General features: G+C 41.3%; 1 protein-coding gene across 5 annotated transcripts in view; it reads left to right on the forward strand.

Moving 5' to 3' along the window:
* TTLL11 (tubulin tyrosine ligase like 11) overlaps window positions 1-21,803 on the forward strand; it is a 209,957-nt gene that overhangs the window by 152,894 nt on the left and 35,260 nt on the right. For 2 of the 5 annotated variants that reach the window (XM_050926831.1, XM_050926828.1), the window contains exon 7: window positions 20,920-21,018. The exons of 2 other annotated variants lie outside the window; for them this stretch is intronic. In XM_050926831.1, the coding sequence (XP_050782788.1) occupies window positions 20,920-21,018 (99 nt within the window). Of the gene's footprint in view, window positions 1-19,834; window positions 19,925-20,919; window positions 21,019-21,803 lie in introns of those variants that run through there. One more of the 5 variants, XM_050926833.1, reaches the window with a different exon arrangement.

Raw genomic sequence — 21,803 nt, forward strand, 5'->3', positions numbered from 1 at the left:
AAGGCCCTAGACATCTTAAAAGTCAGCTCAGCTTTGCTGTTGTTGGGAATTTCAATAGAAAGAGAGGCATTTTTTCTTAATGATTTAAAGATATTTCTGTAAAAGCAGCAAAGAATCCTGTGGCACCTTATAGACTAACAGACGTTTTGGAGCATGAGCTTTCGTGGGTGAATACCCACTTTGGCAGATGCATGTCTGAGGAAGTGGGTATTCACCCACGAAAGCTCATGCTCCAAAACGTCTGTTAGTCTATAAGGTGCCACGGGATTCTTTGCTGCTTTTACAGATCCAGACTAACACGGCTACCCCTCTGATACAAGATATTTCTGAATAATCTTGAAACAGGTTGATTTGTCATGCTTCAGAGCTTTTGAGATGAGCAACAATCTGGAAAAAAGGGGTAAACAGTGAAGTGGCAAAATTTGCAGATGATACAAAATTACTAAAGATAGTTAAGACCCAGGCAGGCTGCGGAGAGCTACAAAAGGATCTCTCAAAACCGGGTGACTGGGTAACAAAATGGCAGATGAAATTTTAATGTTGATAAATGCAAAGTAATGCTCACTGGAAAGCATAATCCCAACTATACATATAAAATGATGGGGTCTAAATTAGCTGTTACCACTCAAGAAAGAGATATTGGAGTCATTGTGGATAGTTCTCTGAAAACAGCCACTCACTGTGCAGTGGCAGTCAAAAAAGCGAACAGACTGCTGGGAATAACTAAGAAAGGGATAGATAATCAGACAGAAAATATTGTGTTGCCTGTCTATAAATCCCTGGTGCATCCTACATCTTGAATTCTGTGTGCAGATGTGATCGCCCTATCTCAAAAAAGATATATTGGAATTGGAAAAGTTTCAGAAAAGGGCAACAAAAATGATTAGGGGTATGGAACAGCTTCTGAGGAGAGATGGCTAAGGGGTTACATGATTGAGGCAGGGCCGCCCAGAGGATTCAGGGGGCCTGGGGTCTTTGGCGGCAGGGGGGCTCCTGCTTTGGCGGTAATTCGACGATGGAGGATCCTTCCGGTCCGGGACCTGCCGCCGAAGTGCCCCGAAGACCTGTGAATTACCGCAGAAGACCCAGCACTTCAGCAGTAAAGAATCCGAAGAAGAAGCTCCGGGGGCCCGGGCCCTGCAAAAGTTTTGCGGGGCCCCGGAGCGAGTGAAGGACCCTGCTCCAGGGGCCCTGAAAAACTCTTGTGGGGACCCCTGCGTGGCCTGGGGCCTAGGGAAAATTGCCCCACTTGCCCCCTTCCCCCCAGGCGGCCCTGGATTGAGATCTATAAAATCATGACTAGTGTAGAGAAAGCAGATAAGGTGGTGTTGTTTACTACTTCTGTCGTATAAATCCCCAATCTGAACCTTAGAGCCCAAAAGATGGGGTACCAGCATGAACTCCTCTAAGCTTAATTACGAGTTTAGATCTAATAGGCTGCCACCAACCAGGACTTACAGTGCCTGGTACACTCTGGTCCCCTCAAAACCTTCCCTGGAGACCCCAGACCCAGATCCCCTAGATCTTGACACAAGGAAAGTAAACCCTTTCCCCCACCGTTGCCTCTCCCACGCTTGCCCTCCCTGGGTTACCCTGGAAGATCACTGTGATTCAAACTCCTTGAATTTTAAAACACACAGGAATTCCACCTCCACCCCTCCTCTCTCCCACCAGTTCCCTGGTGAGTACCGACTCAATTTCCTTTGAGCCTTAACAAGGGGAAAATCAGTCAGGTCTTTTAAAAAGAAAACTTTTAAAGAAAGAAAGTAAGAAAAAGCTTATAGACACTAGAGAGAAGCCTCCCCCCAGCAAAAATACAATTTAAAATACTTCCAGCAAAATACACATTTGCAAATACAGAAAACAATCAAAAGACTAAACTTGCCTTTTTCCTGGTACTTACTAAAATTAGAACAGAAGAGATTTTTTCAGAAAGATTGGAGGAATCTGCTTACATGTCTGGTCCCTCTCAGAACCCAGAGAGAACACGGACAAAGAAAGAACACACAAACAAAGACTTTCCTCCACCGAGATTTGAAAGTATCTTGTCTCTCGATTGGTCCTCTGGTCAGGTGTTCCAGGTTCAGTTTGTTAACCTTGTACAGGTGAAAGAGACATTAACCCTTAACTATCTGTTTATGACAACTTCTCATAACACAAGGGGTCACCAAATGATATTAATAGGCAGCAGATTTAAAACAAATAAAAGGAAGTATTTCTTCACACAATGCACAGTCAACCTGTGGAATTCCTTGCTAGAGGATGTTGTGAAGGCCAAGACCATAAGAGGGTTCAAAAAAGAACTAGATTACTTCATGGAGGCTAGGTTCATCAATGGCTATTAGCCAGGATGGGCAGGAATGGTGTCCTAGCCTCTGTTTGCCAGAAACTGGGAATGGACAACAGGGAATGGATCACTGGATGATTACCTGTTCTGTTCATTCCCTCTGGGGCACCTGGCATTGGCCACTGTCGAAAGACAGGATGCTAGGCTAGATGGACCTTTGGTGTGACTCAGTAGGATCATTCTTAGGTTCTTATTTTCTTAATGGAAAGGATCTTGTAGCAATCCATAGGTAACTGCATAACCTTAAGTTTGCCAACCTCCACTTGCAACCATGAATTCTTTCACCATGCTTTGAGAAAGTGAGAAATCTTTTAGTAACTTTTGAGACTCAAAGCTTTGTTCCCACTGACATTTGACCTGTAATCTAATTGGTTATGTTATAACATTTTGGGTTGGGTTCTTTGTGAATGAAGAGAGTTCAAAATCAGGCTAAAGATTTTTGGGACTGCTGGAAAAATTCCATTTGACACTTAGAAGATCTCAATGTAAGTGTAGAGGAGTACACCAGGGAACTGCTGAGATATTACGTCTCTTACACAATGATTTTTCTTACTTAAATTACGTATTTTCAACTAGAGATCTGCAAAGTCAGATATCAAAAGTTGATATAAGACCTTTTTCCATCTCAGGAGAATACTGATAGAGAGATGAGAAACTCAACACCCTCTAACCATCACCTACCCTAAGCTATAAAGTGTTGTCTTTTAGAAAAGAATGTGGAAGAGGAAGGTGAAACAAATTTAAGGGCCCACAGAAATGGAAGGGGAATAGGGAAACAGAATTACGGCTGGATAAAGTTTCTTTAAGAAGATGAATTAAGAAGTATCTTAATTTGCCTTTGGGAATGCAAATTAATTTTACAGATGGACACCTCCAGTGGAAGTTGTTACTCCTACTAATACAAGGGTTAGAGGAGGACAATTTTAAATTCAAGTCCCTGACGAGTAAAAACTATACAACATATACTTTTGACACATTTTTATGCAGTGCTTCTTGTTTTATACACTTCTTAGTGGGATGCTGGAATTACATGTATGGTTTTGGATCTGGATCTGGAAGAATCACTTTAAATGAAAACATTATTCTAGGATTGCCATCCTTTCCTCTCAGTCAAGGTAATCATCTTTGCCACAATGCATAAAATAGACAGTTATTGTAATAAATTTGTCTGCAAGGAGAGAGAACTGGCCTGATTCTCAGTGTACAAGTACTGCTACTTGAAAAGAAACAAATTAATGGCCCTCAATTTATTTGAGTGCTGAGAACAAGCTACTGCTTAGACTCCCAATTTAATATCAAGGTGTTTCTCACAAATCAGTGTTTTCTGGTGTATTTTTAAGGTAATAAGCTGTTTATAAGCTTGAGGAAATGATAGCTCTGAACTGTAGACATTGCCCCAAGACACTTTATTTGGTATTTGGATGGTAAATGTTCTTGCACTCCTTTTGACCCATGCACATTGTTCACAGTCAAGAAAACGCTTGTCATTCTAACAGATTTCTTTGGACATTATTTTGGGCATTGTCCTCTCCTTGCTAGAAATACATCCCACATAAGTCTCTGAACTCTCCATTCTGAAAGCAGGATGCAGTGTTTTTTACTACTTGAATTCCATTGGATCTGTAAGTCTCTCTGCCAAAACGCCTGCATTGCTCTGAACATTTGGAATTCTCTTTTTGGTATACGAGGATACTGAATAACTACTTCAGTAATCATCTCTGATGGTTTTTTCCACTCTGAAGAAGGGATTCACTTTAAATCATTAAGCATGTCCATGATATCTGGAAAGGACACTTTTCTCAACATAATTTTCTGGTTTCCTTTAGTTTATAGAAATATTATGTGAATTCTTGGGATAAAATTTGAAAGCCGTATAGTACTGTTGTTCTAGCAAGAGACTTATAACTCTGTCATAACTGAGTGGTAAATGCAAGTGTTTGTTTTGCTAGCCTTTGGCCTTTAATGCATGTGAAATGAGAAATGAATTGGAGATGGAATTAAGAGATCATTTCTCCAACTTTGGAAAACTTTATTACTCTCATCAGCTCCAGGCCATGAAAAAGCTAGTTATTCTTAGATCCTACTCATAATGAATATGAATATTAGACCGTAACCATATCTGGGAACTGTTTACTTTCCTTTTTTGATTCATATTCACATAATAATGTAAAAGGACTGCAAAGTAGGATTTTAAGGGACAGCAAAATTAAGTGCTTGGGAATTTGGCTTGACTTAAGCACAAGCACTGAACAGAAAAATAATATTTTCCCTCTTTCAAATGTCCTTCAGGTGTCAGTTCTGCAGTATCCTGGTTTTATTACATCCATCACAAGCAGCTTAAGGCTTCCAAAAACATAGTCACAGACAGATGTTGAGCCTGTTTGGGGATTAGAAATATCTTCTTCCATTAAGTATAAATTAACTTAATCACCAGGTATGAAAGATAAGCAGCATAAACAGCATTCCCTGAAGCTTTCATTAACATTAAAATTCTATTTAAAACTAGGCTCATATTTTCTACAACTTGATCCCCCTTCAAAGAGATTATATCTGCTGTAAATTTTTACAGTGACAGAGTGACAGAAATTAATGTATTGGGGGCAGCCATGTACTATATTATTTAACTTCTGCTGCAAGTGTTACTTTACCAGAAAGACTGATTGGCTTATTTTCAGTAATAATTGGTCTCTACTCCCTGAAAAAATTGGGAAGCAATGCAACTGTTTCCTGCCTAACCCCCTACAAAAAGAAAGTGTAAAGCCACATGACTTGTAGCAGTGTGATCACTGGCAGCATGTTTTGTGTATATAGAGAGCATCCTCTTCAGTGACAGGGTTACTACTGATAAAATGCAATTTCAGTATTGTTCCCACTCCATTGAAGGGCATTATAAAGCTGCTTTTCTGTTGTAACATGGAAATGATTGCTCTCCAAAAATAATCCTCACAGGGAAGAAATACTGTGTTCTCTATTGTGCTGTAAACCATGTGATGGACTAATTTAAGATCTTTGTAATTGTAAAGCTTGGTAAGACAATTGATTTCCTTCTGGGGTATGTTGTGTTTTTGATTTTAAAGTGCATATTAATACAGAAACAAAACATATTGTGAAGAAACAATAGGTTGTATGACTAGATAAAGATGGAAAGCATAGAAGTGCACACAGTGCATATAATTAAGAGCTAAGTGAAGTACTATTAGAAACAGTATTAACTGAGCAGGTCTAAATCTACTGTGAATAATATCTACCTCTAGGGAAAATATGCAAGTATTGGGGGACAAATTTCATCATCTTTGTTCTACGTTGAATGCTTATTAGAGTACACTAGATTCTTTCAGTGCATGTTATACATTCAGATTCCGTATTATGTTACTATTTTCTTTGGTTTTACACCACCCAAAAATATTCTAGGCAGTATTGTCAGCAGAATCAGTTACATCTAAATTAATAAGCTTTTAACTAAATATTAATTTTGTTATAATTATTCTTTAAATAATTTGAATAATACATTGAAATAATAATTAGATTTAAATATGTTATTTAAATAAGAAAATTAAAAATTATTCATGTCATTTAGGAACAACAATACTATCTTGTATTTTTTTAGCACATAGCATCTCAAAATGCTCTTCATACATTAATGGATTCATAGTCTCAGAAATCACGTGGGGTTGATTAGTGATACAGATGGGGAAACCTGAAGTTAGGCAGTCACTCTGTGGCTGAGTTGGAAATAGAACCCTGATCTCTGTGCTTTTAACCTTTCTGTCTTTCATCATTGTGCTTGATGTGCTCTCTACTGATGTCTGCCTGCCAAATCACAGTTGTTCCCTTGGGACTTCTTAAATAATCAGAACCATTCAGAGTGTTTGGATATAGTCTAATCTAATCAGGCTCGTCCCCTGTGCCACTGGGGAAGTCTTAATGCTCTAAGCATTGGGTTTGAAATGCTTTAACTGTCTGAAACTTCTGGTTTAAATCTCAGGAGAGCCAACTGAGTCTTTCATGCATCCAAAATAGAAAGATTGGAATCTAAACATTTTTCTGTATGTGGGTCTTTCGAGGCCTTGAAAAAAATTAGGTCCTGTCTGCACAGTAAGACATTAGAGATTTCAGCAACTTATCTGCTCAGGCGAGTAGAGATTTGCTCCATTGTCCCTGGCCAAAACTTTCTTTCCTTACTCTTGCACGTTGTAGTCTATGGATGGCTGCATTTCACTGGTGCTTTATGCCTACAGTTTGTGGGTCAGATTGCTCTTTTTATGTACATAATTTATTCATTTGTGTTGTGGAATATTGGAAATGATTAATAAGAATGGCCATATTGGATCAGACCAAAGGTCCATCTAGCCCATTATCCTGTCTTCCGACAGTGGCCAATGCCAGATTATTCAAAGGGAATGAACAGAATAGGGCAGTAATCAAGTGATCCATCCCCTATAGTCAAGTCCCATCCAGCATCTGGAGTCAGAGTTTTCTTCACATCAATAGACAATCTATCCAGCATCTGAATGGTAATATATACAGTAGAGTAGAAGCTTGGGGTCAAATCGTGCCTTGGATAGGGTGACCAGGTGTCCAGTTTTTGACCGGGTGTTCCGATCGAAAAGGGACCTTAGCGGCTCTGATCAGCACTGCTGACCAGGCCACTAAAAGTCCAGTTGGCGGTGCTGCAGGGCTAAGGCAGGCTAGTCCCTACCTGTCCTGATACAGTGCTGTGCCCTGGAAGTGGCCAGCAGGTCTGGCTCCTAGGCGGGGGGGCCACAGGACTCCACACACTGCTCCCGCCCCGCGTCCACACTCCCATTGGCCTCTGTTGTTGCAATCTAAAATTGCATTTGCCTTTTTTGCAATAGCAGAGTATTATTGACTCATATTGACAGGTTTGTGGTCCACCACAACTCCCAGATCCTTCTCAGCAGTGCTGCTGCCAAGCCAGTTATCCTCTATTCTGTATTTTTGCTTTTGTTTTTTCTTCCCTAAGTGTAGCACCTTGGATTTTGTCTTTGCAGAATTTCATTTTATCTGTACCCCAGTTCTCCAATTTATCATGATCCCTTTGAATTTTAGCTCTATCCTCCAAAGTGTTTGCAACCGCCCCCAGCTTTGTGTCATTTGGGTGGGTGGGTTGTGTCATCATGTGGGTAAGGAACGATGTCCCTAGCCTGTGTTTGTCAGAGGATGGAGATGGATGGCAGGAGAGAAATCACTTGATCATTGCCTGTTAGGGTTCACTCCCTCTGGGGCACCTGGCATTGGCCACTGTCAGTAGACAGATACTGGGCTAGATGGATCTTTGATCTGACCCGGTACAGCCATTCTTATGTTCTTATCTGAAAATTTGATCGGTATGCTCTCTATTCCTACATCCAGGTCATTAATAAAAATATTAAATAACAGCAGACCTAAAACAGGTTCCTGTCGAGCACCAGTTGAAACCTCCATTGTCATACATTCCAAGGCCAGAAGGGACCATTGTGATCATCTAGTCTGGCCTCCTGCATGACACAGGCCCATAGAACTTCCCCAAAATAATTCCTAGAGCAGATCTTTTATCAAAACATCGTCTTCTGACTTTTCTGCATTATTATTGATAATTCTATCATATCCATCTGGTAATGGACCGATACCATTCTCAGAATTCTTTTTGTTGCTAGTATATTTAAAAAAACACTTTGTCTTGTGCTTTATTCTGCTAGCCATAGATTTCTCCTTGTCCCATTGCTTCCCTTATCAATTGTCTACAGTTTCTTGCTTCTTACACATATTCATTGCTATCAACTTCTCCTTTGTTCCATTTTGTTTCTAAATTAGGTCAGTTTTTTAACCAGTACAGTTTTCTTTCTTGAATGTGGGATAGTGGTTTTTGGGGCCTCTCTTCTTAAATGATTCCCAATTATCATTCATATTATTCTGATTAAATTCTTCTTCCCAGCTGATTTCGCTCAAAATTATTTTCAGTTTTGTTAAGTTTACCCTATTCTGCTTGATTCATGAGAGTGAAACTTGGCTCCCACACACTGTCCCACTGAAGTTCTAATGTTTGTATTTCGCTCTTTAATTTGAAAAGCTAAATACCTTATTAAGAGTGATTTCACTTTTTGTACCCACTTCGAAGTAGAAAAAATAATTTGTAAACACTCTGTGCAGTTGTCAGCATTTCTAGTTTCAATAATTGGAACTTCGTACAGTTACGACTCTGATGTGCATTGAAGTTAATGGTAATGGAAAAAACTGAACTATGACTGCTGGGTTCCATTCACAGCTCTGCCACTGACTTGCTCTGTGACCTAGGCAAGTTACTATAGGCCTGATTTTCAGAGGGACTGAGCACCTTATAACTTTTCCTGATATCAGTGGAAGCTGAACCAATTGTCAGCATCTCTGAAAATCAAACTGTTAGCCTCCCTAGTACTCCATAAAGATGATAATCATTACTTGCTTCAAACGGATGATGTTAGGCTTATTTAATATTTATAAAGTGCTCTCAGATCCTCAGATGAAAGGTGCTATATAAATGTGAATTACATTTAAACCAACCCTATGTCTTATAAATAGATATAACTAATTCCAAGATGCCTATTTGTCTGCCTATTTGTAAAAGATGCATTGGCTAGCAGTGGAAGATTGCCCAAGCTGGAGCTTAGTCATCATTCTGCTTGGTGAACCATGAATCTGTGCATTACAGTTATACAATCTAGAGGCGCTAAAGGCATGAGTAAGCTTCATAACATCTCCTATGCAGGATTCACCATTAACATATGTGGTGGCCTGCTGCATTATCCTTCAGCACTAGCACAGACATAAAATATGCATGCAGGATGTATAGCAAAATCCCTCAAGTGGAACAGGTATTTCTTGTCTACTCCTTCCACCTCCAAGTTTGTTTCCATGTCCTAGTTGCCTTTATTGCATGCCCTGTTGTGAAGATCCTCTGTCATGCCTTGTGTCTCATCACGTAGCCTGGGTGGATTTTCCTCAAGGAAGTTCCCTGGGTTTAAAGCAACTGCTACAGGCATAAGGAAGGAAAACATTTCCCCTTAATTTTTTCACCCAAATGTGACTTACTGCCATCCTCAGGGTTCAGGAGTATAGCACATGTAAGTTTCTGGTGCAGAGCATTGGCCTGGGATCACATTTAGCAAAGATTTCCAGGTTGACATTAGGTTTCAATAAATTCAATTCATTATTGACAAACATTGCGGCCAATTTGACCCTGAACCATAACCCTGTGTGTCTTTGAGGTCTGCCCCATGGTACTTAAAATAAGTTACCCAGATGCTACAGTGGTGGGTGCTGCAAATAAATGACAGTCTTCTATGTAAGCTGTAAAGAGCCTGAAGAATTTCTGATTCCAAACAAATAAGCTGTTTTCCCAAATTTACAGAAATGTAAATATACCAGTAAATCCTGAATAAATTAAATGTTGACAGATAATCTGGATTTCAGAACAAACTGACAAATTTTTCATTTATACAATGTTACCAGTGAAATTGTTTTCTCATTGAACAAATACTCCTGTACCTTAAGTCTGTCCTCTGTGGTGTACAATGGTTTAATTATTTTACCTAGATGCTCCAATCAGTAAACGTGGCAGGGAACTTGTCATTTTAATGAGACTGTAATGTTCTGTTCTGTTCTGTTCTTAGACCTTTGCTATTTATTTTTATCAATTACCAGCAGTAGATGCATTTACTAATAGACTGAATACAGCTGAAATACTTTGTGGACATGCCAGTGCATAGACCATGTGAAATATCACAGAGAAAAAAATTAAGACTTTTTCGGTTGATGTAAAATGTTTTAAACGCAGAAAATAAATGCTATATGAAAATGTATGTAATGACTTGGATATAAATTAATAATGGAGAGCTACTTAATGACATTCTGTTATCTCTGAAAATGCTCTATTATTATAAAATTGCTTCAGAGTGCTGGCTGTAATTTGGAGCTAGGTGTCTGTCAACAATGCCATGATTGTAATGTATGATTTAACTCGGCTCCTAGAGACAGGGACCACGTCTTCTTCTGTACACTCTCCTAGGTGCTTAACAAATAATACATACTAACAGTAATATCCTCTTCCATTTAACATCAGATGTCACTGCCAACATAATAACATTGGTTATTTGCAGTGTTTTTGTAGCCACGTTAGTCCCAGAATATTAGAGAGACAAGGTAGGTGAGGTACTGTTTTTATTGGACCGACTTTTGTTGGTTAGAGAGACAAGCTTCCAAGCATACACAGAGCTCTTCTTCAGGTCTGGGAAAGGTACTAAGAGTGTCACAACTAAATACTGCGTAAGGTGGAACTGATTGGTAAGCTTCAGGAATTAATATATGTTGCAGGAGACCATTAAATGTGAAGTAGGCAGGTAACACCTCTGCAGTCATAGGACAAAGGAGGGTTAGCGGGTTATGGATTGTTCTATTGAGCCGTAAATCCAGTGTTTTCATTAGAGTCCAGGATTTTTAGTGTCTAGCAAAGTTACGAATTTAAGCTCCCAAACTCATCTTTTGAAGGTGTTGTTATGCAGGTCTCTTTTGAGGCTGAGGACTGAGGTCAGATATGGAGTGATTGTTTAGCGGAAAGTGTTCACCCACAGGTGATATGGTGTTTTCATCTTTTATCATTTTCCTGTGTGAATTCATATGAGAGCGTTCTGATCATCTTGCTTCACCCACATAGTTGTTGTCGGGGCATTTAGCACATTGGATGAGGTACACCATGTGTTGTGATAGGCATGTATAGGAGCCATGCATGTTGTGGGGTGTATCATCGTAGCAGTGGAAATGTGTCTGCAGGTTTTTTATCCGTTGTTCTGGAAGGGCATGGTGCTGCTTTGAGTTGGTATGTCCTGGTCTGTAGACAGCTTGCTAATGCTGATGAGCTTGGTGAGGTTGGGGAGGGGGTGTCTGGAGGCCAGAAGAGAGGATTTGGGAAAGATTCATTTCAGGGTGTGGTCCCCATCGAGTATAGGTTGTAATTGTACTTGTCTAATGGTACCCTGTATGGGTTCCAATTTGGGATGATAGATGGCAACTATCGGTGTGCGGTTAGATAGATATATTTTTTCTCTTGTATTGGAGCAGATTCACTTGGGGTAGTTGGGTGGCCCATTCCATTATGCGATCGATTTCTCTAGTGGAGTGTCCTTGTTTGGTGAAGCAGTTTAAAGTGTGTTAAGATGCATATCCTGGACTTTCTCCTTGGAACATATTCAGTGGTATATAAGTGTGTGGCTCTAGATAACAGATTTCTTGGTGTGTTTGGGGTGGTTACTGGATCTGTGAAAATAAGTATGGTGATGCTTAGGTTTCTTGTATTGAGTTGTCTGTAGTGTTCTATTGATGAAGCTGATTATATTGTCCCAGAAGTTGATGGTGGTGTGGGAGTGTTCTAGAGAGAATTAATGAATGGGTGGTGGTGGTTAGAGTTGTGATGGCAATCTGAGGCAGTTCAGGTTGTCTGTCCAGAGGATGAAGACACCATCATTGTATCTCAGTTATATCATTTGGTTTTGTGCTGCATTTGTCTAGCAATGTTTCCTGAAGGTGGCCCATGAAGAGGTTGGCATATTGGGAAGCCATCCTAGTACCCATAGCAGTTTCCATGGTTTGCTCAAAGTGCTCGTTGTTGAATGTAAAGTTGTTATGAGTGAGGATGAAATGGATGGGTGATGTGTTTGGGGTGGAGATCTGGGTATTGTCCATTGTCTTGTAGATATTTGAGACAGGCAGAATTGCCATCATTGTGAGGGATGTTGATGTCTAGGGAGGTGACATCCAGGGTGGCAGATATGGTGTTTTGAAGGAGGTTGTTAACTTGCAGTTTCTGGAGGAAGTCAGTTGTGTCCTGGAGGAAACTGGCCCTTAGTGTGATGAGCTGTTTGAGGATGGTTTCTATGAACTCGATATTCCTTCAGTAAGAGTGGCCTCTGTGACCATGACCTCCTTCAAGAGCTGCTTCTGCTGGTACCATGAAATGTGGACAAACGGGGGAAGAGTCTTGAGAAAAGGAGACAAAATTTTCGCTTGAGCTGAACCTAAACTATGGAACTTACTCCCCCAAAAGATGGGTGACCCCAGATCTCACTGCATCTAGGACTAAATGCAGAACTCACTCACACTCACTCTGTCTCTCTCTCGTAACAGATTCCTAGCTACTGATCTGGGAGACACAGATACTATTGTTTGTTTTTCAGTTCTTGGGAGGTGCTCAAATACTACAACAGTATGTTAGAGTGTACATACATTTGTCATGCAAAATCTCCGGCATTTTTGAGCTATATTAGTGTATCCATTGCTTTGAGAATAGAGGCTCAGCTGAGGGAATAATTAAAGCTTAACAATCCAGAGCACTGCATTTCCTTTTATTAGGTAAGTAACAGTCAGCTGATGCAAAAATTGCTTAATCTTAACTTCTAGCAATTCCCCAAATGTGAAATACACCAAGTGAGCATTCTTGGATATATTAATATAGCAACTCCTTCCTAATTTTACTCTGAACTTGACCGCTAAATTTAGGTACTGGTTTACACTATGTTGTGAATCTTGAAACCTTTAATTAGTAATTGCAAATTTGTTTGTCCCTCAGCAATTTATATTTGCATAAAGATTAAAGCGAGTAAGAATGAAGGGGATATAACATAGACAGGGAAAAAAACATTAATAAATTAGTAATCATGTATAAAAGATAAGTAGTCTTAGATGTCATTTCCATAAGCTTTATTAAAATTGAAATTCTTTTTAAAGGTTTAGTTAATATTTTCTCCACTGTTGATCCTTTCCGAAGAGAGATCTGTCATGATCTGCAGAATTACAGAAATTAATATATTGAGGTCAGACATTAGTATGTAAATTGAACGTTGCTTTTATTCTGTATGCCACTATGAGCATTACCTGATATTTGACCTTTTGTTCATTCAGTCCAACTCAACTGTCAGTCAAAACAATTAACTCTAAGGCCTGGGCTTCACTAGCGGGAGGGTTCAAACTAAGATCTGCAACTTCAGCTACGCTATTTGCGTAGCTGAAGTCGAAGTCTCTTAGTACAGTTTACCTGGCCGTCCTCACGGCGGTGAGTCAACTGGCGCAGCTCCCCTGTCCACGCTGCTTATTCCTCCTGTTGAGGTGGAGTACGGGTGTCAATTAGCAGATCGATTTATCGCGTCCAGATCCCCGATACATTGAACACTAGCCGCCAAACTGGCAGGTAGTATAGACATACCCTAAGTAATATCTTCAAAATGTAGGGCTCAGTTGCCATGCCCTGCCCCAGTTCTCCTCTGCCAGAAACCTATGGGGTGGGGACTAAAGGAGAGGAATTCTCTGCAAGATTCTCTTCCTGAGAATTTGCCCCAGATTCTTCCATTGGGTTGGATTCCTCACCAGCACCATCATCCTGCAGAGCACTCCCTAAAAAGTATATTCTGATCTGTTATTCACAGAACGTTCTTTATGAAACATCACTGTAATGGCATCCGAACACATCTTACTGCTTCAGTGTTCAAAGAATATGTTATTAATCACCAGTACCGAGAGAAGAATGATCTGAAAGCTCTAGGTAGATGTATCAACCTATTAGATAAAATAAGCTGTTTCCATGACAGACCCACGGCTAAGAACCCCAGCAAGAGGAATCTAATTTCCCTCTTCCCTTTTTTTGAATTAATAAGGTTCAAAGTGGGCTAGTGAGAATTTGAATTGCAATACACCATGTTCTAGCAAGTATGAAATGTGTAATTAAGAAGTCTAGTAGGCATGTTTGCATATATAGCTAACAGTGCACTTCCAGAAGCAATTCAGAAAGTCGGTTTTGGTATAAAAAGGCCGGTATGGTTTAAGTCTTCATCACATTAAAATTGGCCTCACTCCATATGCATCATCCTGGCAGTTGAGTTCAACTGAGACATTCTATCTATCTGGGACTCTCTATCTGAGGGGGGTTGATAACAATCTTAGGAGACTGAAGTCCTAGAGTTTGTTCCAACTTTTGGTCCAACAGAGTCAGTTTGAAATTTAGGGTATGCTTGCAAGGCTCAATTATTGCGTAGGGTTTTGACTGAGGACAAGTGCCAGCATAGTGCGGGATGTTGTATGGCAGGAGGAGTTCCTCTTTTGGTTGATTTGTGGCTTGGTAGTTTGAATTACTGTAAAGTTGTTCATGTTCTCATAGCAATGTAATTTTGCATAAAAATGAATCTCAAGGCTTGACCCTGAACAGCACTGGTGTGCAGCACTGCATCCAGGCACAAAGTGGTGAGCAAAACAAAGAATACAGGGAAACCCACCCCTGCATTAATGAGAGCAACTCCCAGGTTACTTCTGCCTAGCACTAAGAGTATGTATGCTATCCAAGATAAACGACAGTGCTTAACACCATGGATGAAATCCTGGTCCCGTTGATTTCACTTCATGTCTCTTCAGACGCACCCATTCTCTGTCCCTTTACCCCACTGCTTTGTTATCCTGCATGGTTGAATGGCTGTGGAGCATGCTTGAAACGTATCTAACTATGGTTAGTGTTTAGCCTTATGCCCGTGCATAGCATGCAGTCACACTTACACTGCAGCATAATAACCTTGTTCATTATGCAGGGACTTCCAGAATCAAGGACAGAATAAGCCATTGCTTGGAAGTTGTTTTTTGGAGCAGGTAAGAAATGGATGGAAAATGTTGCAGGGAGTCTTGTTGAACATCAGGTTTTGATTGTTTCCTCTTTAGTGGTTTATTGTACCGTACCTCACAGGCAACATTAGAAACACGGGATATGTCTTGTGCTCATGTGTATTTTGCAGTTAGTTGTTGAAATAATGGTGGAAATGGAAGTGGAAATCCCTTGTTGGTCTGATTGCTCTCTCCTTGGCCTTTGTTTCTGGAAAAAATGTATACTTTCTCCTCTTCATTAATGCACATATAACTGACAGTGCTCACACTGTTCCTTTGGGAGTTATGTCATCCAGTTTACCCTTGTGTTGCATAAAAGGCAGATGGCAGCTGAAGCACAGAGAAAAACGTAATGAGGCATTTGCAAAAAAGTAAAATTTATCTAGCAGTTGGGTAGGAAAATATGTTGTGCATTGGTCAAAAAAATGCAGATCAAACTTAAACTGACTGTGTGTCTGGCTCTGGTATGCTTAGCTAAGTAGTTTTATTTAATTAGTCACATTAAGACCACATATTTAAGTCAACCAGTGCACAGAAATTGGTTGTATATAACTTGAATGGATTAAATCTCCAGAAAGTAAAACTACCAATTTTGGTATCTAGGGTAGTAGCTGAACATTGAACTCTGAATATGCTTTGTGAACATGTTTGTGGTTAATATGAGCGTGTGGAATAGGCCTCTTAATGCTAATTAAATTTCACAGAAATGGGAGAGAACTCTCATGCTTGTAGGTTGCTCATACAAGCCTTTGACTGGTATGGTTTATTATTGTTTAAAATGCAAAATTCTCAGACGACATCATTACCACTTTGAATTACTTTTCCTCACAGTTTTAATATGTATTATTATTAATATAATTAAGCTCTATAGCATATCAAAATAGAAATATTGTAACAAAATCTGAGAGAAAAAATAAATGCTAATACAAAACAAATTAAAACTAAATTTTATTGTATCATTAAAAAAAAAACAAAAGATCTTTGAAAGAACTAACTTGTCTTTTTACTTAATGCAAGTTCAAGATCTAGCAATGGAGGTTTGAATTAAGTATAGTTGTTCTGATCAGTGCATTAGGAAAATCTATTAAGAAATAAAATCTTTCATTCTAAAGTGTATGAGACATCTATTAGTGCTTGAAAAAAGAAACATGTTTTTGATAAACTTTGTAAATTCTGTGTTTAAGAGCTATTCTAATACAAGCTTCAAATAGTAAATGGATTTTCAGACATTTTACCCAGGTTCCCAGAGGAGGTTGTTGGTTTACAGCCATGGTGACTAGAGAAAGAAAGGAAGGAAATTCTAAGTGACAGCTGTATTGAAGAACCCGACAGCAATGCCTCTATTTTGTCATTATTCAATAATAATAATTTTCTGTAGCCCATAATTTGGTCTCTTGGCTAAGATCAAATGTTGTCTTTTTGGTTTACTATCTGAAATGTCCCCTTTCTGGAGTCTAATAGCTTCCCCTTGCAGGGAGATTTTGTTATTAGTACTAATCATGTTTGTTGTGGCAGTGCCTAAGAGCCAGCCAACAATGGGCCCCTGTTGTGCCAGGCACTGTACAAACACGGGGTACTAGACAGTCCTTGTCTCAAAATGCTTACAATCTAAATAGGTCTTTCCCATCTTTAATCCCTTAATCCCATGTAAGAACAAACAGCCCTTTGTTCTTCTTCGAGTGCTTGCTCATGCCTATTCCATTCTAGGTGTGCGCGCCCATGTACGCAGTCCTTGGAGATTTTTGTATTATCCGTAGGGCCAGCTGTGGCGCCCCCAAGAGTGCCGTGCTCATGCGTCGATATATCAGATGCCGGCCCAACACCCCCTCAGTTCCTTCTTACTGCCCATGGTGGTTAGTCGGAGCGCCTTTCCTTGCATAGCAAGGGCTAACGGTTTCATCTCTTCTGACTTGGGGCCTTGTAAATAGTTATTTATAGTAGTTAGTGTTAAGTAGTTGCTAAGTGTAGTTAGATGTTAGAGCCCCAGGCGGAGCATGCCTCGGTCTCTGGGGTTTAAGCCCTGTGCGGACTGTAACAGGCCTTTGCCTGTAGGTGACCCCCACAGCAGCTGCCTCAAATGCTTGGGGGAATCACATGTGAAGGACAAGTGTTATATTTGTAAAAATTTTTGATCCAGGACTCGGAAAGAGCAGGATATTCATTTCCGGGATCTCCTCACGGAGGCTGCCCTTCATCCAGCATCCAAGCCATCCTGCTAAGACTCACCTAGTACCTCGGCCTTGGTGCACAGCGCACCCCCAGCACCGGGCTCCACCCAGCACCATTCCCTGTCATCCATGCCCAGAAAGAAAACAAAGCATGGTTCCCTGGCATGTGGCAAGAAAGGCCATGGGGCATCGGGCAAAGGACCCAGTTTGGGCTGCCCGGACACTCCAGAGCCACGTGGATGTGCCTCCCTGGTTGGGGCCCATAGCCCCTTAAAGGATCCACCACCGACTCCCAGAAGCAGTAAGGAACCCAAACTTCTGACGACATTGACGCCTTCCCAAGCTCCCCTGGCACTGAGAGAGCTGAGCCTCTGTCCACGCTGTCGGCACTCTGTGGGGAGTGGACGGACAATACCACCACGATGTATTACATCAACAGGCAGGGCGGTGCCAGGTCTTTGGCCCTTTGTCAAGAAGCTTTCTGCCTTTGGGATTTTTGTGTGTGGCATGCCATTCATCTGATAGCCATTCACCTTCCTGGAATCAGGAACGTCTTGGCAGATCATCTCGGTAGGACTTTTTCGTCTCGCCACGAGTGATCATCCAGAGGTGGTCAGCATCATCTTTTAGAAGTGAGAGACTTCCCAGGTGGACCTGTTCACATCTAGGCAGACCAGAAAATGCCACATGCTCTGTTCAATCCAGGGGATGAACAGGAGCTCCATGTTAGATGCCTTTCTCATTTCTTGATTGAGGGCGCTGATGTATGCCTTCTCGCCAGTGCCATTGATTCATAGGGTCCTTGTGAAGATCAAGCAAGACAGGGTGAGAATTACCCTAATAGACCCCACGTGGCCTTGCCAGCACTGGTTTGGCACGTTGCTGAGCCTTTTGGTAGCCGCTCCTCTGCAGCTGCCTCTATGGCCAGATCTGCTGTTCCAGAACCACAGCAGCCCTTTGCACCCAGACTTGTCAGTGCTGAACTTGACAGCTTGGCTACTGGCTGGCTAAACGTGGATGAATGGGCATGTTCTGCCCATGTTCAGCAGGTCTTGCTGGGTAGCAGGAACCCCCCCACCAGAGTGACTTACCTGGCCAAATCGAAAAGGTTCACATGCTAGGCCTCGGAACGGCATATTCGGGCTGAGCAGGTCCCGCTGCAGGAGATCCTGGATTATCTGCTGCACCTCAAACTCCAAGTTTTGTCCCTGTCATCGATGAAGGTCCACCTGGCCGCTATCTTGGCTTTCCATCCTCCATTTCAAGGCAGGTCTATGTTTGCTCATGACATGATGGCACAGTTTTTGAAAGGTCTGTAGCATCTGGGATCCTTTCCCTGCCCCTCCTCTTCCTCCCCCGGGACCTGAATCTTGTGCTGTTGAAGCTCATGGGGCCTCTCTTTAAACCTCTGGCTTCCTGCTCTCTTCTACTTCTCTCCTGGAAAGTTTTGTTCCTGGTCATAATAACGTCAGCCTGTAGGGTGTCCGAGATCAGCGTGCATACTTCAGAGTCACCCTAAACAGTCTTCTACAAGGATAAGGTCCAGCTGTGACCTCACCCATCGTTTCTGCCCAAGGTTGTTTCCCAATTTCATGCTGGCCAGGACACATACTTACTGATCTTCTTTCCAAAGCCTCATGCATCAGATGAGGAGTGCAAGTTACACACCCTGGATGTCAGGAGGGCGCTGGCCTTCTACATAGATAAAACAAAGCCATTCCGTAAGTAAATGCAGTTCTTTGTTGTAGTGGCAGACAGAATTAAAGGTCACCAAGTGGCTACTCAGAGGATTTCATCCTGGATCATGGTCTGCATCTGCTACTGCTGTGAGCTGGCAAAGGTGCCTCTGCTGGCGTCGTGATAGCACACTCAGCTAAGGCACAAGCGTCGTCAGCAGCTTTCCTGGCACGGGTACCAATCCAAGCGATTGGTAGGGCTGCTACCTGGTAGTCTGTCCCATTATACACTGACCCAGCAAGCTCAAGATGACGCTGGCTTTGACAGAGTAGTGCTGCAAGTCCGTGAACTCTGAGTCCACCTCCACTGATACTGCTTGTGAGTCACCTAGAATGAAATTGACATGAGCAATCACTAGAAGAAGTAAAAAAACAGTTATCTATCTTTTGCAACTGTTGTTCTTCGAGATATTTTACTCATGTCCATTTCATTACCTGCCCCTCTGTCTGAGTTGCTGGTAAGAAGAAACTTTGAGAGCATAGGGCCATTGCCTCATATACCAACGAATCCACAGCTGGTTCTCCAGATACCGCAAATCAAAAATCTCCGATGACTGTGCACGTGGGCGCGTGCACACCTAGAATGGAATGGACGTAGAATCATAGAATATCAGAGTTGGAAGGGACCTCAGGAGGTCATCTAGTCCAACCCCCTGCTCAAAGCAGGACTAATCCCCAGCTAAGTCATCCCAGCCAGGGCTTTGTCAAGACTGACCTTAAAAACCTCTAAGGAAGGAGATTCCACCACCTCCCTAAGTAACCCATTCCAGTGCTTCACCACCCTCCTAGTGAAAAAGTTTTTCCTAACATCAGGATTAACACGCCAGCTCCTACAGAAAGAACAAGGGTATCTGTAATGACCACAAGCAGCCAGGGGCTCAGTTCTACATCTCACCCATACTGTGCTTCCACAGCAGCCACTAGTGCCCAGTTAGTTCAAGACCAGCTGAGAGGTGAGAGCGCCATCTACTGAAGCAGGTGTTCCTGTGAGGTTTCCCATTCGAGTACTGAACAGACACAAGTTGGCTTTGGAGTTCAGACAGGTGTATGCTGGCCCTTGCACCCAGCTGTGCATAACCCACCCTGCACCCTCAGAGGAAGCTATGCAAGGCAAACCCCAGCTTGCTTTTGTGCATTGACATTCACTGCAGCAAATACCTGGAGCAAACAAGTATGTATTTTAATAAACTTGCTGGTAAAGCAAATCAACACATCTCGAAAAATAAAAGTTATGAAAGGTAGGTAACTGGTTTTTTCTCTGAATTAGGGGCCAAATGGGAACCACTACCTACTCAATCACTTTTGATATGAATATTAAATTGCTTGTCAAATGTGGAATCCTTGAAATAGTTTGAAAAGAACCCATGATCAGTACATGCTTGCTAGAAGATAGGTGTTCCTGTAGCTATCTTGGATTCTTCTGGAACCACACGGATGTGTGTTCATTACACATGTGCTCAGAAAGAAAACTCATGTTCAGTATCCCACTGGGAACTGGTTAAGGAGCACGCAGATAGTCTGATTAAGCTGGATAAAGATTAGCTCTAGCTTCATACTAGCGATTCCATAAAACTTAGACAAATGTCCTTGATGAAAATCTGGAAAATGAGAACTGTAAAGGTTAATTTAAAAATTACAGTTCTGATATAGGAAAAAACAAACCCCCGAAGTAGATTATATGAATTGTCCATTCTCTCCGGTAGCTACAAGCTGAAGTCAAAGCTGCAGACTTTTGGTGTAAAGAATGCAAACAACATAGGGGCAAATATTTTCTTAAGGAAGATAAAAGTATAAGCAAAATACTGTGGTTGTGTGTAATATTTGTTCATTTTAAAATTGTCTATATTCATATATATATTAGGCACAACCCTCAGGCTGCTGGAAAACTGCCAGTGTGGCCCTCAGTGTGCAAAGGTTGGACACCTGGCCTTTATTAGCTCTGAAAAATGACTATTTACATTTGATACATTAATAGCCTCTTTATGCTTTTTAATTTCAGCATTCCAGATAGCTGTATGGACTCAAAGCAAAGATTTCCTCCAATCTCAAGCAGATTGCCACGATCAAATCTTCAGTTTTCAAAGTTTGCAGTAGTCAGGTGATGAGGAGCTGTGGTTACACTTAGAGGGATAAGAGTATGTGAGATAACCTGCCACTCTATTCTTTTACCGATAGATACAATTAGTTAGTAAGCACCTAGTGTTTCTGTCCCTATGCTAGAGGAAACAAGACAGAGATGTTCCATAATGTGGCCATCATAGGTTATAACAGAAATAGCAATAAGCTGACTTGACTGAGTCCCTCGGGTGGAACAAATGTGAGCAGTAAGAGGCAGTAACAGACTGTGCTTTCAATATTCTCTCCCACAAAGGACAGCTAGGTGTCCACTGGGAGTTGATTGCCTTATTCCTAGTTGTGCCTTTGTAACTCTCCCCTCCTCAAGTGTCCAGAGTGCCATGTACAGCATGGATGTCTTCAGCTAATACAGAAGAGAGGAAAGCACTCTGGTGATTAAATTTCCCTGATAACAGATACCTTAACTTAGTAATGGCACAAAATGAAAATACTCCACCAGTGTTCATAAACAGTTAGTAAACAGCACGTGACTTTATGTAGTTGTCGACTTCTCGGCTATCCAGTAAATTTTTTAGCTAAACTACACATCTTTTTTAACCTAGAGAGAGAGAGAAGGTTATGTATGTGAGTGATAAACTCAGCAAGATGTTATTACAATAGTGATTTAAGTGTTGTTAGAGTTCAGCTGGGGACACAGCTTTCCCAAAACCACATTCTGATTGGCTAATTGTTTTTTTGTGATGTCATCATCATGCCCCAATTGGCTATGTTGAAAAGCACACAATATTCTGGGCCTGTGCCCGTTAT

Source organism: Gopherus flavomarginatus, chromosome 17 (genome assembly GCF_025201925.1).
Source record: "Gopherus flavomarginatus isolate rGopFla2 chromosome 17, rGopFla2.mat.asm, whole genome shotgun sequence".
NCBI classification, from domain to species: Eukaryota; Metazoa; Chordata; order Testudines; family Testudinidae; genus Gopherus; species Gopherus flavomarginatus.